The 16,197-nt window shown below is 35.8% G+C and overlaps 1 protein-coding gene across 3 annotated transcripts; it reads right to left on the bottom strand.

Moving 5' to 3' along the window:
• Positions 1 to 3,972: 3,972 nt before the first annotated feature.
• Positions 3,973 to 8,648, bottom strand: LOC107829088 (UDP-glucuronic acid decarboxylase 6). Of its 3 annotated transcripts, none has more exons than XM_016656521.2 (13): positions 8,436 to 8,648; positions 7,346 to 7,444; positions 6,743 to 6,829; positions 6,565 to 6,652; positions 6,365 to 6,456; positions 6,166 to 6,230; positions 6,000 to 6,088; positions 5,491 to 5,568; positions 5,291 to 5,384; positions 5,127 to 5,193; positions 4,951 to 5,014; positions 4,475 to 4,515; positions 3,973 to 4,317 (listed from the first exon to the last, which is right to left on the bottom strand). In XM_016656521.2, the coding sequence occupies exons 2-13, from the start codon at positions 7,424 to 7,426 to the stop codon at positions 4,132 to 4,134; spliced, it is 1,032 nt and encodes a 343-aa protein (XP_016512007.1). In that variant the 5' UTR covers positions 7,427 to 7,444; positions 8,436 to 8,648; the 3' UTR covers positions 3,973 to 4,131. The 3 variants fall into 3 exon arrangements, with proteins under 3 accessions (XP_016512007.1, XP_016512009.1, XP_016512008.1); XM_016656523.2 differs by having other exon boundaries at positions 8,381 to 8,463; XM_016656522.2 differs by lacking the exon at positions 8,436 to 8,648 and adding an exon at positions 7,786 to 8,335.
• Positions 8,649 to 16,197: the final 7,549 nt, after the last annotated feature.

Genomic DNA, 16,197 nt, shown 5'->3' on the forward strand with positions numbered 1-16,197 from the left:
GGAGGGAAGCCACGTGTGTTGGTTTATGCTGTTAGTTTCTTGACGGAAACTAAACACAAGGATGGTTGTTGCAACTTCTAGAATAGTTAAGGAATGTTTTTTGTTCAATCTAGTAACATAAGGATGTACTTTAGGTTTGAACCATAGTTGAGGAATGTTTTTAGTCAAAAACTCTTTATTCAGATTACAAGAAAATGAGTTAATTATAAAATTTTAATTTCATTTAACTAAACCATAAAAGATAAAGCTGAAAATAGATAGGAAGCACGTATGTGAGACTTTGGTCATAAATGTGTTAGCCAATAATGCACGATATAAGTTTTTGTCCATATTGTTTGAATAGTTGAGTAAACATTTATTTTTGAATTTTTACCTCCTATAACAAAGGTTGATACATTATTTATTTTAACTAAATACCCTTTTAAAAAATTATATTACATAGCTACCTTTTGATTTTTATAGCCAAATATCTATTTATGATCACCTCCTACTCTTAAGCCATAAAATACGCCTTGTATTATTTTTTTCTCATTCTTTCAGATTTTTTCCCCCTCTCTCTCAACTCCAGTCTTTCTCCATGAATACAACCATGATTCTCCCAAATACAGATCGAAACGGGCAGCTTTGACTCTCAATTTGGAATTTATATTACCAAGTCTCCCCTGCACAGAACGAAAGAGCCAACACTTCTTTCCCCGGTAGTCCAAATTTAAAGCAGCTCTAGTACTATTCATGAGAGAAGAAAATCTTCTGATCTAAAGCTTAAACCCTAAGTTAATCGCCATGGCAGCTATGGTGTTCTCCGTACAAACACGATCAAACCTATGAGACGGAGTGATGGAATTGACCAATTCCTTCCGCCTAAGCCTTCTATATTACCGAGTAACTATATTAGGGTGATTAAAGACATGTATGATGGAGCTAAGACTCGAGTTAGGACAGTAGGAGGCGACTCTGAACACTTTCCAGTTATTACAGGGTTGCACCAAGGGTCTGCGCTCAGCCCATTCCTATTTGCCCTGGTGATGGATGCACTGACTCATCATATTCAAGGGGAGGTTCCATGGTGCATGCTATTTGCTGATGATATTATTCTAATTGACGAGACAAGAGGCGGCGTCAACGAGAGGCTAGAGATTTGGAGACATGCTCTTGAGTCTAAAGGTTTCAAGTTGAGTAGGACGAAGACGGAATACCTCGAGTGCAAATTTGGAGTTGAGCCGACGGAAGCGGGAGTTGAAGTGAGGCTTGACTCTCAAGTCATTCCCAAGAGAGGTAGTTTCAAGTACCTTGGATCGGTTATTCAGGGGATCGGGGAGATTGACGAGGATGTCACACACCGTATAGGGGTGGGGTGGATGAAGTGGAGGTTAGCGTCGGGAGTCTTGTGTGACAAGAAAGTGCCACCGTTACTAAAAGGTAAGTTTTATAGAGCAGTGGTTAGGCCTGCCATGTTGTATGGAACTGAATGTTGGCCGGTAAAGAACTCACACATCCAGAAGATGAAAGTAGCAGAGATGAGGATGTTGAGGTGGATGTGCGGGCATACAAGGATGGATAAGATTAGGAATGAAGATATTCGAGAGAAGGTGGGTGTGGCCCCCATGGAGGACAAGATGCGGGAAGTAAGACTTAGATGGTTCGGGCACATTCAGAGGAGGAGCACTGATGCACCGGTGAGGAGGTGTGAGCGACTGGCTGTAGTGGGCACGCGGAGAGGTAGAGGAAGACCTAAGAAGTATTGGGGAGAGGTGATCAGACAGGACATGGCGCGACTTAGGATTACTGAGGACATGGCCCTTGATAGGGAATTATGGAGGTCGAGCATTAAAGTTGTAGGTTAGGGGAGAGTGTGAATATTTCTATAGCACAATAGAGGGAGACTATCCAGTTAGGAGTTAGAATAGGAATGTCATTGGTCGTCTATTGATGTAGGGCTTCCCCTTCTAGTTGTACTATAACAGCCATCTATTTCGTATTTCGTATTTTGTATCCTGTATTTCATATTTCATATCTCTTATATATTGTTGTTGTTATTGTTGTTATTTTTATTACGCATTTTTATGGTACTAATATATCATCTCCTATTGCTTTTTTGAGCCGAGAGTCTCCTGGAAACAGCCTCTCTACCCTTCGGGGTAGGGGTAAGGTCTGCGTACTTATTACCCTCCCCAGACCCCACTTGTGGGATTATATTGGGTCGTTGTTGTTGTTGTTGTTGTTGTTGTACTATATTACCATGAAAATTGGAAAAAGTGAATGGTTTGGTGGCTACTGATGGAATATGATGGAACAATGGGTTCCGTTTGGGGCCGAGCAACTTGAAGATTCTGTTAATATATTTTTGATGTATTTCAATGTATTTCACTATATTCATTGTCTTTTTTTATTGTATTTCAATGTATCTCGCTGTATTCCATGTACTTCATTATATTCATGTCTCGTTGTATTCCATGAATGTATTCATATATTTTTTTTATTAATATAATTTATGTATTCAAATTGCTCTGTTTTGTTGTATTTATCGGTTGGGAAAAATATTCAGCATATTTTCTCTGAAGGTTGCTATGTTTTTGGGGTATTTTTCGGTTGAGAATCTTTTTTATAACTGAAAATACAAATTTTGTGTGTTATAATTGAGTTTGTTGAGTTATATTAGGAGTCTATTATATTAATTGATTCACTTTCCGTTTCAAAACAGCTGAATAAACCATGAATTGCGCTATTTACGTTACTGTATTCACAAAATATATCGTGAATACAGTCGAATACAAAAATCTGTCTAGCTGTAAACCCATGTTTCACACCTAGAAATACTATTGTATTCATGAATACAGTAGCTTAAATGCATCGAATACACTCTAAAAACCTAAAAATATAGCTATAGGAAATAATATAGTAAATGGTAGCTACAACTAGCTAATAACCACTAAAATATAGTGGTTTCTGAAAGTTTCTCTTTATTTTTTCCCATGGTATTTTGTCCATATTGTTGGAATAGTTTATTAATCAAATAATTTTGCCGGTGGCATTTTTGTCCTTCCAAATATTTAAAACTTCTACTTCTGAGAAGAAACTATTTCTTTTTACCTTTTTTCCCCGCACCTTAAATGTATCTAATCAAATGCACCTAGAAGCTTGATCATACACCTTTAATTTTCCAAAACAATTACCTTTTTAAATTTAAATAAGCACTTTTACTTTCCTTGGAGCAACTGTTGCAACACCAATCTCTGTTGATTCCGGTCCAACTTTGCCTCGGCAAATACAGCTCTAAACCCCCCCCCCCCCCCCCTTCCCCCAACCGATGGATGTGTATGACACTCCTCCGTAATATTTTCCTATAATCCTTTAGCACCTATGGTCTAACTAAAATCAAAGTAATATCGTTAAGGGCCTATGTTGTTTCTGTATAATCTATAGGTCACGAATTCAAACCATGAAATCAACCACTAATGCTTGCATTAAAGTAGGTTGCCTACATCACACCCCTTGGGGTGCATTCCTTTCCCGGATCCTATGTAAACGCAAGATATTTTGTGCACCCAGCTGCTTTTTTTTTTTTTTTTTAAATTTTCCTAGGAGCTTGGTCAAACAAGCTATAGGTACTTTTTCTTGCGCGCCCTTGGGGTGGTGCCCAGTGATGTACATAAGATTTTGTATAAACAGTGCTGGCCTTGACAGTAAAATAACCCGGCTTGTTTATGAGTCTAGATCTGGAGCAATAGATATTCTAAAACTTGTATCAAAATAGATGTTTGTTTGCATTATTTTCAGTCATTATTTTTAAGCCAGTGTCTATCTATTATAAACCCTTGTAGTCCGCCCCTTCCCCGGACCTTGCTCATAGCGGAAGCTTAATGCACCGGACTACCCTTTTTAAATCATCAGGGTAAATAGAAAACCAACCATATACCAAGCAAAAACAACATGGAACAAAATATTGGATGATAAAACATGTATAATAATCAATAAAAGCAAGAAGGCACACTGGCCATAGTTTATTCTCCATTCAGAAGATAAAAGCACAACAAAATTTGAGAAAACTGTATAAAACGAGGTAAAAGATGCAAAGCATCTATATTTCTTGAACTCTCATTTTCCATCACTTTCAACCATGTATAAAACTGTTCACTTCTTTCTTGAAATTCCAAGCCTGCCGCGGAAATCTTCCTCCATCAGAGGAATACCATCGCGCAACTTGATCTTTGGTTCCCAGCCTAGTAACTCTTTTGCCTTTGTGATATCGGGTTTTCTCTGTCGGGGATCATCTGGAGTGTTCTCCACAGTGATAATTTTCACTTCCGGATTGATGAGCTGTCGCAGAACAACAAAATTTATGTCAATTACCATCTAATGGTGATACTACTTAGTACAAAGTACAAATTTGTATGGGATTGAGGCGTAATAATTGTTGTTGTTGTACAGTGCAAAATTTCAACATGTCCTTTTAAAGACTGAATAAAAAGATTACCTCCTTCACATTCTCCGCAAGTTCAATCATTGTGAATTCACCTGAGATAAGGAATCAAATTAATAATGACCGACGCAATATAATGTTTGAGTTTAACTTCTATACACTCACCTTTTTATGTAATCATCCATGATAAGTGGGAATAGTAATTTGGAAAATAAGGCAGGTAACTTACAATTTACTGATAGTGTGGAAGCTAAAATATACTGATAGTATAAAAGTCTTTTACATTGTCAATGTATATAATTTTTTTTTAAAAAAAATATATAATTTTTTTTAAAAAAAGGACAGTACGGTGCATAAAGCATCCTGCATTCAATGCAAGGTCTAGAGTAGGGCCGCATCCCAAGGATACCAAATGCAAGAAGCATTAAGGTCTGCTTCTACGGCTCAAACAAGTGACCTATAGACAACTTTACCATTGCTCCAAGGCTCCCCTTCATTAGTGTATGTAAGTTAAATAAAAAAAAAAGAACCTGGATTTCCAATGTTAATTGGTCCAGTGTTATCTCCCTCCATAAGCCGAATAAGGCCATCAACCTATTCAGAGAAAGGAAGGTAAAATAAAAGGCAACAATTCTGAATACCGATTTCATATTTAAATGGAAAAAAAAAAGATTTTAAATTTAATGGCTCGAATATTTTCACTTACCATGTCAGAGACGTAACAAAAGCTGCGTGTTTGTGTTCCTGGCAACTGGACAGTCAACGCTTCATCACTGCAGAGTGCAAGAATTAGGTTGGTTCGTTGTTATCAAACTAATTTTAGGTAATAAAGTTGAAGGGAATTATTAACAGAAACATTCAGAATATTACCGAATTGCTTGGGCAATGAAGTTGCTGACAACACGACCATCATCAATATTCATTCGAGGACCATAAGTATTGAAGATTCTAGCAATTCGGATTTCTGTTTTCGGATCATGTTAAAAGAGAAGGAAAGAAATGCATGAGCTGGAGTCCAAAGCAAAAAATGCAAAATAGATTTATGCACACACAGGAAGACATTGTTTTACCAATTCCATGTTGTCTGTGATAATCAAACATCAAAGTCTCAGCCACTCTTTTCCCTTCATCATAACAACTTCTAACTCCTGAAATTTGCATACAATTGTTAATTTGTTATCATACAAAATGCTTGCGCAAATCCTTATAGCGAAAGGTAAATAATCATGGGATAATTACATTTTGGGCCGCTTAAAAAAATAATAGCCGGCAAATGTAAATATTTTGTATAATATATATAAATATACATATAATGTACATATCATATACATGCCATATACATAATCAGTGTATATGTTTTGTACATTTGGGCTACTGCCGGTAACTATTTTGGGCCGCCAGGCCAAAAATTCAACATTTCAACTATATTCTTATGAGTTTCTCAGAAGAAAGCCTTTTATTGTTAGATTTCAGGCACCTGGAACTTAGACATTCAAGGCCTCTTTGCCTATTCGACTGAAGATGGTTCGGCGTTTTAACAAAAATCTGATACTGTAATATCATAAAGTTATAAGCATACCAATTGGGTTAACATTGCCCCAATAGCTTTCGTCTTGAGGGTGCACGAGTGGATCTCCATAAACCTCGGAAGTCGATGTGAGTAAAATCCTGTTTGCACAACAGATATTATGAGAATGAAGATCTACATTACCAAAAAACCACTATTAAGAGAAGCAGATTCTGACCTTGCCCCAGTTCGCTTGGCAAGACCCAACATGTTCATTGTTCCAAGTACATTTGTCTTAATTGTCTACAAATAAACCAACAGATCGAGACCGTAAATGGTATTATTGTGGAAATCTAACTTCATAAGAACCACTAGTTTGACAAACGCAGATAAACAAAGGAAACTTATGCAAAAGAATAATAATGTCGATTACTAACCTTAACGGGATTATACTTGTAAAATATCGGGGAAGCAGGGCAAGCAAGGTGATAAATTCGGTCAACTTCAATCAACAACGGCTCAGTAACATCTGCATAAGCAGAAAAAACGTTACAACGATATAAACAAGTTGGTTATTGAAAAATAACGAGTCGCTCAAACATATCGATGAAACAAGAATCACAAAAAGAAGCTTTACCATGGCGAATTAGCTCAAATCTTGGATGACCAATCCATTGCTTTAGATTATCCTTTGATCCAGTAAAGTAATTATCGACAACAACCACCTGAACATAATGCAAAAAGTTTATTTAAATGTACTCATATTTTAACCCTCCCTCGCTGAAAACGATAAAACCAAGCCGAAAAATCTGTACCTCATTCTTCTCATTTTCCATCAATTTGTCAACAAGGTGAGAGCCAATAAATCCAGCACCACCAGTCACCAGAATCCTCATGTTAGCCTGTGATTCAAGCAGTTAACAAATAGTACAGAATATTAACCAATATCATTCGATCAACTATGTCAATACCGAACTAGTTGGGAAACATTGACCAATATCCAAAATCAAATGAGGTTCAGCGAAAACCGGAGGGTAATACAAATTAAGATCCAATTGAGTAAATGCTACACAAGGGATCGTTTGATTTACTGTATTATCAAAAATAATTCCCAACATAAAATTTCGCATAAAATGTTTGCTTGGTCATACCCCAAAAATAATCACCGCAATAACTTAATACGGTGTTTGGTTGGCCTTATCAAACCCCACATTGCAAATACCGACACAAGTGATACAAGAACATGTGTATTATTTTATGCATGATTGAATGTGGAAAAAAATACATATATTAGCAATACTCGTATAACAATCCCTACATTATTAATCACAACATAAACACTTGTTGTGTTACATAATCACTACATGAACCAAACAACCCATACTGGATTACCACACAAGATTAACTGTGTATAGTACCTGGAAAAATTTTGCCTTTCGCAACGGTGAAGGCTCTGGTGGTGGTTTTGTTGATACATGATTGTTTCCATTGGAAGCCATTTTCAAATCACTTCAATTCTGTATCCAAGATCAATCAAATTAACAAAAAATATAAGATTCAAGATAATCTCCTTGAAGCTGAACTGAATTTAATCAAACTCATTACTACACAAGCATTCAAAAGGAAGAAAACCATATAAAAAAAGTTCAAAAAATTCAAATTTTTAATCCAAATAGCCAGATTTTACATATCAAATTAAACCCCATTTTTCAAAACACATGAAAAACTCTTTCCAGAGAATCAATAACATACACACACCAAATTTGTAAAGGAGAAAAGAAAAGCTAAAAACTTTGATTCCCTAATTGAGAAGAGAAAAGATGCAGAAGAAAATACAACTAAATTAAACTTCAATCACCTTGTAATTCTTAAATGGTAGTGAAAACTGCCTTAACAGAAGTAATTGCAGAAGGGAAAAGGCTGAATACAAGTATATATAGTAGAAAATAAATCATAGAAATATAAAATCATGAAAAAACATGTAACCCCACATCACACCAAACGTTACCAACAAGAGAGAGAAATTAAAAAAATCCATTTTTTTTAATATTTAAAAAAGAAGAAGCAATCTTTCAAAATAAGCAAACTGAAAAAAAGAAAACACAGGCAGAGTGATAACAGGAAGATTAAGAGTGAAATCAAAGCTTCCTAGCAACTGTAAAACAGACCCACAAAGAATGATTACAGATCTGAATCTAATTCTTGTTAAATCAAAATTAGCAAATAATTAATAAATTCATTAGCAAGAAAGTAAAAACAAAAATATGATCTTTTGAATACCCATTACCTAGTGAAACTGAAATTATTGAATCTAATTCATTGAAAATCAAACAATTAGTCAAAACAAAAGTATCAAATAAATTCATTTGTTAAAACAAAATCAGCAAATAAATAATTAATTCAGCAGCAAGAAAACAAAAACAAAAAAAAGATCTTATTTTTATACCCTTTACCTCTTGAAACTGAAATCTTTCGATACACTAATAAACCAAGAGAGGATATATATACCTGTAATATATACACACAAATACACAGTGCAATAAGGTGAAGAGTTTTGGGGGATGAGAGGTAATTAAATCCAAGATTATGTGGGGATTAGGTTAATTATTAGTGGGGTTTTAATACGAAAGTTGAGATCTTGAAATTAGTTACTTACTGTTTTGGATTGATTTGTCTTGAGTAAATAGTAATATAGTACACGTAGGATACAGGTCGGTAGTTGTCTTTTGCTTCCTAGTAGTAGATTTTTACTAATCCTATTTGCTGGCGTAGGACTTACGTAACATAAATGGCAATTCAGTGTCAGAGAATGTATAATTTATTGCGTGAGATACACAAAGAAAATCAATTTATCTTATTATGGCCAACTAATTATAGTTATTTTTTAATTGATTTAATAATATATAAATTATTTTATAATGTAAATAAGTTAAACTTGATTGGTGTTACCAACAAAATAATTCTTTTTTTGTAATTAAAGTATTTTATTTACCAATGAACTAATATGTACAAGATCAAAATTTGAAACGAGACTGGACAGCCCCGAGTAATGCTGTATTCTGGGTCGGGCCCGGGCCTAAATGGGCCAAACGGGTCGGGCTTAACGGGCCTGATCTTGGCGGGCCTAGGCTCTGGCGGTCCCGGGCCTCACGGTCCCGGGCTTCGTGGGCTCAACGGGTGGAACCAGCCCGTGACGGGCCTAAGCCCATATGGTCCTGGGCTAAATGGGTCGGGCTCGTGGGTTTAGCGGGCCTAACGGGCTTTTTTTTATTTCTGGGCTTTTTTAAATTTTTTTTTTTGTTTAAGGCAATTTCTTGTAAACCATATCATGGCTATATAAAAAATATATATGTAATATATATGTAGAAATCTAATTATTAAAGTGCTTGACGAAAAAGTAAAATAACAAAACAATAGTAAAACTAAATTGTCATGCATAATAAATTAATAAGAAAGTACAACATGAAGCATAAATACGTCTAATAATTTTAAAATAACACAAATTGTTGAAATATCTTAAAGACGAATTTGCGGATAAATACCATCAACACAATACGTTATATGCCTCCTTAAAATGCCTGTGGTACACCCTGAACGAAAATTTAAGACTCTTCCACAGTTCTTGCATTTTAATATTTGGCCTTCTTCATTTTCTTCAAGCAGTTCATAGTAGTGCGAAACAAATAAGTGCACTCTTTCCGAACGAGGCATGATGTAACTTGAAAATTAAGATTGAGACTTGAAGTCTTGAAAATTGGAGATTGAGAGATTGAGAGAAATTTAGATTGAGAAATGAGTATTGGGTATTGAAATGAAGAAGAGGGAGGGGGTATTTATAGTGTTAGAGAAGGTTAGTTTTGTAAATTAAAAAAAACGGCTAATTGTGCAATATGGCCGTTGGTGGTCATTGAGGGTGGGGCCCTCATTTTGAATTTTGAAAAATCTTGTTTTGTAGTATATATAGTATACTAGTATAGTATATAATATATATATATATATCTATATATATATATATACTATACTAGTATACTATATATAGTATGTTATGTATATATATTTCCAAATATAATTTCTTATAATGTTTTGTAGTATATATATATATATATATATATATATATATATATATATATATATATATATATATATATATATATATATATATAGAGAGAGAGAGAGAGAGAGAGAGAGATTTTCTTGTAGTATATATTGTATGTTATGTATATATATTACCTTATATATTTTCTTGTAGTATATATTGTATGTATATATATATATATATATATATATATAGATTTTCTTGTAGTATATATTGTATGTTATGTATATATATTACCTTATATATTTTCTTGTAGTATATATTGTATGTTATGTATATATATTATAGCTTATAAATAATTGCAAGTTAAAGACAAAAAAATATTGCAAAAAGATATTCAAGAGCATGTCTTATAATTTTTATTACCAAAAATGGTATATCTTTCTTAGTCTTTTTCCCCCCAATGGAATGAGCACAACAAGGTACTAATACCACCATTAAAAGGGAAAAAAACTAAAAAAAGATATGCCAAAATACAAGTTACACCATAATCTACATTGTATCTCTAACAAATTTTATAAATACTTCAAGGTTCGGAGGCGGTTGCGTTGGTGGTGGTGGAAAAGAAGCTTGTTCATCACCAATTCCGGGCTAAGCAACATCCTCCGCAAGTTCCGCCATCATTTCTTCATAAGCTTCATCTATCGCCGGTTGTGATTCCGCAATTCCAAAGTTTCTTCTTTCCGAGCGGATCCAATCTCTGAACAGTACAGATTTTTCCAAGCTATCCCTCATTGACGCTCTATGATCACCTATTTGAAGTCTTGCTTGACTGAAAGCGCTCTCTGATGCAACAGTTGAAGCTTGAATAGATAAAATATCCCGAGCCATCCTTGCAAGAACCGGAAAATATTTTTCCCTTGCCTTCCACCATTCCAAAAGATGAAAAGTGCCGTCTGGATTTTCCTTTTCAAGTCCCTGCGACAAATAAACTTGAAGCTCATTTAGATGTGAAGTTTCATCATAATTATCACCTTGAGAACCCCTGAACTCCGTCCAAGATTTAAGTGCTTTTAAGCCCGCAGCTCTTTTAGACGATTGAGAACTAGACGAAGTAGGGGTTGGAACATTTGGCCTAGCATGCTCTAAGGCAAGTTGATAATCATTATAAATTGTTTGAGCATTAATTTTAATTGAGGCTTTTGCATCTGCAAGTGTAGCAAATTCCTCATTTGAAAGATCTAAAGCCTTATAAATATTTGAATACCAAAAATGAGGACCTCCTAATTTCATTGTAGGATTTAACATTGCAGCAACACCATAAATAGGAGGGATAGCGAAAAAATATTTTTTAAACTTTTCTTTCATTGCATTTATAGCAAGTTGATAAATTTCCCCACCCTCCGAAAATTCAACAAACAAATCACATAGTGCTGCAATATAAACTAAATAGTTTGAAATAGTAGGATAATATTGCCCAGAAAATGCATTTGTAGCAATTTGAAAATGTTCTAAAAAATCTATAAGAATTTTAACATTCATCCAATCTTGAGTAGTAAGCATTTCATCATCATCCTCACCACCTACCCGAGCATTAAACGTTGCATTAATTGGGTTTCTATATTCATATGCAACTACTAAACTTTCGTACATATAATTCCATCTAGTCGGGCAAGGTTTAGGAACCTTTCTTTCTCTAAGGACATATTCATCACATTTTTTAAAATATTCTCTTAGTCTACTTCTACGGTTTGAATAAAAAAGCCAATTAAGAGTCATTCTAACCTTTTCAATTTCTAAATTTAAAATTCGCATACCATCACCGACAATTAAATGATAAATATGACAAATACATCTAACATGGAATATATTTCTAAATGCGGGATTTAGTGTTGTTGTAAGTATGCCTATAGCACTAGTGTTACTAGAAGCATTATCCATAGAAATTGACATTATTTTATCTCTAAAGCAAAAATATCTACAAATATCTGCAACAGTGTTAGCTATAAACTTACCTGTGTGACATGAATTAATTATTCTATACGCAATAATGCGTTTTTGCATTGTCCACTCCTCATCTATCCAATGACTTGTAACAGTTAGATAAACACAATCATTACCACTTCTACCAATATCAGTAGTAATAGAAATCCGATTACTTATATGAGTAAATAAATACCGCAAATATTGTTCATATTCATGTTTATATTTATAAATATCGTTCTTAACTGTTGCGCGAGGCCAACCTTTATAAGTAGGATTAAAAACTCTTCTAATATAATGCACCCAATTAGGATTAGAGAGAAAAGAATAGGGTAAGCACATAACGGTAACCATCTTTGCTAATTCTTCACGATCTCTATTTGGATCGTAATATAAAATACCTCCGGTCACAGTGTTAATTCCTGGTTGAACTAGATTTGAACCTGTACTAGGGTTAACATCAGAATCTACATGTGTTCCCTCTAGCTGCGCTTTCATTTGTAAATATCTAGCTTTATCTCTAGAGTGTGTTTTTATGTGCCTAGTCAAACTACTCGTGCCGCTACGGTCTCCAGTATATTTATGCACCAGTAATTTCCCACATGTTTTACACTTAGCCTTATTTTGTTCTCTTACTTGAGTAAAAAAATTCCAAACTAATGATGTTTCTAGGCGTTATAGAAGGTTGTCTATTAAAACTAGGGGTTTCTATATGTGAGTCGGACGGTACATTAGTTGGGTTATTAACAGGACTAGTAGGTGTATCATCTAAATCCGGTTGGGTTTCATCTTCATCCTCATTTTCCTCATCATTTTCAAAGATAGTTTCATTAGGATAAAGAGCATTCATAGTTTCATCATCTAAATTTTGACCTGGTGCAACATTATGGCAAAATTGACTATCGGAAAATTGAAAACAGGGGTTATCACTATCAAGAATAATAGGAGCAGCAGGACGTCTACCAGGTCTGGGTCGGGGAGCCGGGGGAAGGGTAGTAGGTTGGCCACTACTTTCACCAGTTTTAGCTTTACCCTTACCACCAAAAATATTTTTTAAAGAAAATGCCATATTAATTATAATTATACTAAATAAAACTAACAAAACTATAATATTAAAACTTAAGAGTTGGAACGCGTTTACCGAATTGCCGAACAACTTCTTGAAAATTGAAAATCGTTGAAGATTTGAATACTTCAATTCACCAACTTCACAATTTTTCACGAAATTTCAACAATAAAATAAGCAATTATAGTAGAGAGATTGAGAGAGATTGAGAGAGATTGATGAATTGGTGAATAAAAATGAAAGAATGAGGGGGTATTTATAGTTGAGAATTGGGAAAAAGTGTAATTATATAAAGTTTGGGGGCCAAATGGCTATTTTCTAAACATCCAAACGGTCAAAATTGCAGCCCAAACGGCTACTTTTTAAATTTTGACCGTTGGAATTTTTTTTTAAATAAAAACTAGCCGTTAGGCCCGGCCCAGGCCCGCCAGCCGGTCCCGGGCTTAGCGGTCCCGGGCTCGTGTGCTTTCTAGGAAGAACCGGCCCGCCACGGACTTTAAAGAACCGTTAAGACCGGCCAAAAAGGCCCGTTAGGACCGCGGGCCCAGTCCAGTCCGGTTCAGGCCCGGGCCACAGTGCACCATTAGCCCCGAGTCTCAATCCTCCTCTATCTACTCATCTACATTATTGCAAGAACAGAAAAAACAACTAACCTAAGGATAGAAGTTAAGATCCTCGATCTTCCTTACAAGCTTAGCCCTCAAAGTACCCCTACATACTACTTCACGTATGATTAATCAAACAAGAACTTCAGCTAGCCGACTCCCCCCTGAAAGGTCCTCTTGTTACTCTCTTGCCATAAATGGTATATATATGCTGTGAATGCCTTTCTATAGATTTCTGCGACAATTGTTCTCCCATTCATATGCGTCTCTATCCATAATAATCCATCATACCAATGTAGTGGTCTTCTTGATGTACCTTGCCATGTCATCAGTTTAGTCCAGATAATGCTAGATAGCGCACAACCAAAAAACAGATGGTCTGTTGACTCGGCAGCATCCCTGCACAAGAAGCAGTCAAGATCTTGAGTAACCCCCCACGTAGCTAGTCTGTCCTTAGTGAGTAGTCTCCTCTGCAGTGGCGGAGGCAGGGGGCGGAAGGGGGTTCGTCCCCGAAAAATTACACTGTATATATAAGGTAAAATTTATTTTTTACCTCTATATATTAAGTTTTGAACCCCCTTAACACAATCCAAAAGTGTAATTTAGTGGTCAAGAGGGTTCAAAATATTCATAAGGTCATAGGTTCAATTCCCACTAGCTACACAATTTTTTTTTGAACCCCCTTCCCGGAGATTCTGCCTCCGCCACTACTCCTCTGTATAGCCAAATTTATTATAAAGATCCATTTGGGAGCTCCTACATTATTGCAGATTGGTCTCTTCCAAGATACTTTCTAGAAACTATCGCTCATTTTCGGAGAAAGCTTCTTAATGGAGAAGTGTTCCCAGCTAATCAACTCATTCATGCTTAGTCCTGCTTCCTCAATATAGCTTTTAGCCTTAAAAATCTTTAGAACCACCCATGATGCTTGTGTTGGAGTAGCATCCCAGATTGGATGTACCTTCCCATAGTATATATCGATCCATTGCACCTATAACCTGTCTTTCTTCTTGCAAAAGTTCCATAGGAGCTTGCATTGCTGCCTTGTTCCAAGTATGTAAATCCAGTACATTGAAGCCCCCCTGCAGTCCTTGGATAATACACTTTTTTCCCAAGCTAGTAAGGCCTTTCTTGAGTTCTCCACTCCACCAGTCTATAAGTAGGTTCCACATGCAGTCTCAATCTTCTTAATGATCTTTTTCGGCAATACAAAGATCCGTGACCAGTAAATCTGAATGGAGAATAGCACAGTTTAATGAGCTGCAGTCTGCCTGCGTAAGACAAGTACTTGAAAGTCCAAGAGTTGATTCTTCCCCCAGTATTCTCTCAATTAATGGTTGGCATTACATGATCGAGATCCTCTTTGTTCTCAAAGCCACCCCTAAATACATAAAAGGGAGTTCTCCTCTAGAGAATCCCAGTGAGTCTAGGATCTCTTGTTGTACAGTTTGGCTCACACCACCAAAATAGATGGAACTTTTCTGAATATTTGCAGTCAAACTTGAGGCCATTGAAAATCTTTTGAAACAATCATAATGTTAGGACCCGGTGGCACTAAACACTACTGCACAGCGGAATAAAATAAATGATCAACGAAACCAAAAATAAATGACACAATATTTAACGTGGTTCACCTAAAACGTTTAGGCTACGTCCACAAATCCGACACCAACTTCCACTAAAACATTTAGCAGGCATACAAAGAGAGACTTCCCCAATAATTTGGAGGTACAACAATTCCTGAGCTCTACCCAAAATAGTGGCGCACACAAAAGTGTTTCCCGAAAAATACCCGACTAGTATTTCTACTCACTATTTTGTCACTCCCCTGTTAGGAAACATTCCTAAAGGAAATACATCTCTCTCCCTCTCAAACTCTTTCTTCTTAAGTTTTGATATATTTTTTTTGGTGTGTTATACAATGAAATGGAAGGGGGTATTTATAGTTTTGAGATAGGGACCAAAAGTGCAAATCTCACCTACCAAGAAGGATCAATTTGCAATATTCCCATCTCACCTACCACTCATTGCATCATTGCTTATCTCACTAAGGAGAGTTGCATCATTGCTTACCTCTCCCATACATCACCATAATTGTTGGAAAAACTAACAATTCTCCCCCTTCCAACTATATGGTGGATCCACTATCCCTGCAGCTTCTCTACAGAACTCAAACTTCCCTTTCGGTAAAGTCTTGGTCAACATGTCCGATCCATTTTCGTCTGTATGGATCTTTTCAAGCCGCAACATCCTCTTCTCCAACACATCCCTGATCCAATTATATCTCACATCAATATGTTTGGATCTGGAATGGAATGAGGCATTCTTCGCAAGGTGGATAGCACTTTGACTATCACAAAATAACTGATAACCGTCTTGCGAAAATCCAAGTTCAGTTAAGAACTTCTTCATCCATATCAATTCTTTGCAAGCCTCCGTTGCTGCGATGAATTCAGCTTCAGTAGTTGATAATACAACACATTTTTGCAACTTTGATTGCCATGACACAGCCCCCCCTGAAAAGTTAATCAAGTATCCTGAAGTTGATTTTCTAGAATCAACATCTCCGGCCATATCTGC

This window comes from Nicotiana tabacum, chromosome 11 (assembly GCF_000715075.1).
Source record: "Nicotiana tabacum cultivar K326 chromosome 11, ASM71507v2, whole genome shotgun sequence".
Classification (NCBI taxonomy): Eukaryota; Viridiplantae; Streptophyta; class Magnoliopsida; order Solanales; family Solanaceae; genus Nicotiana; species Nicotiana tabacum.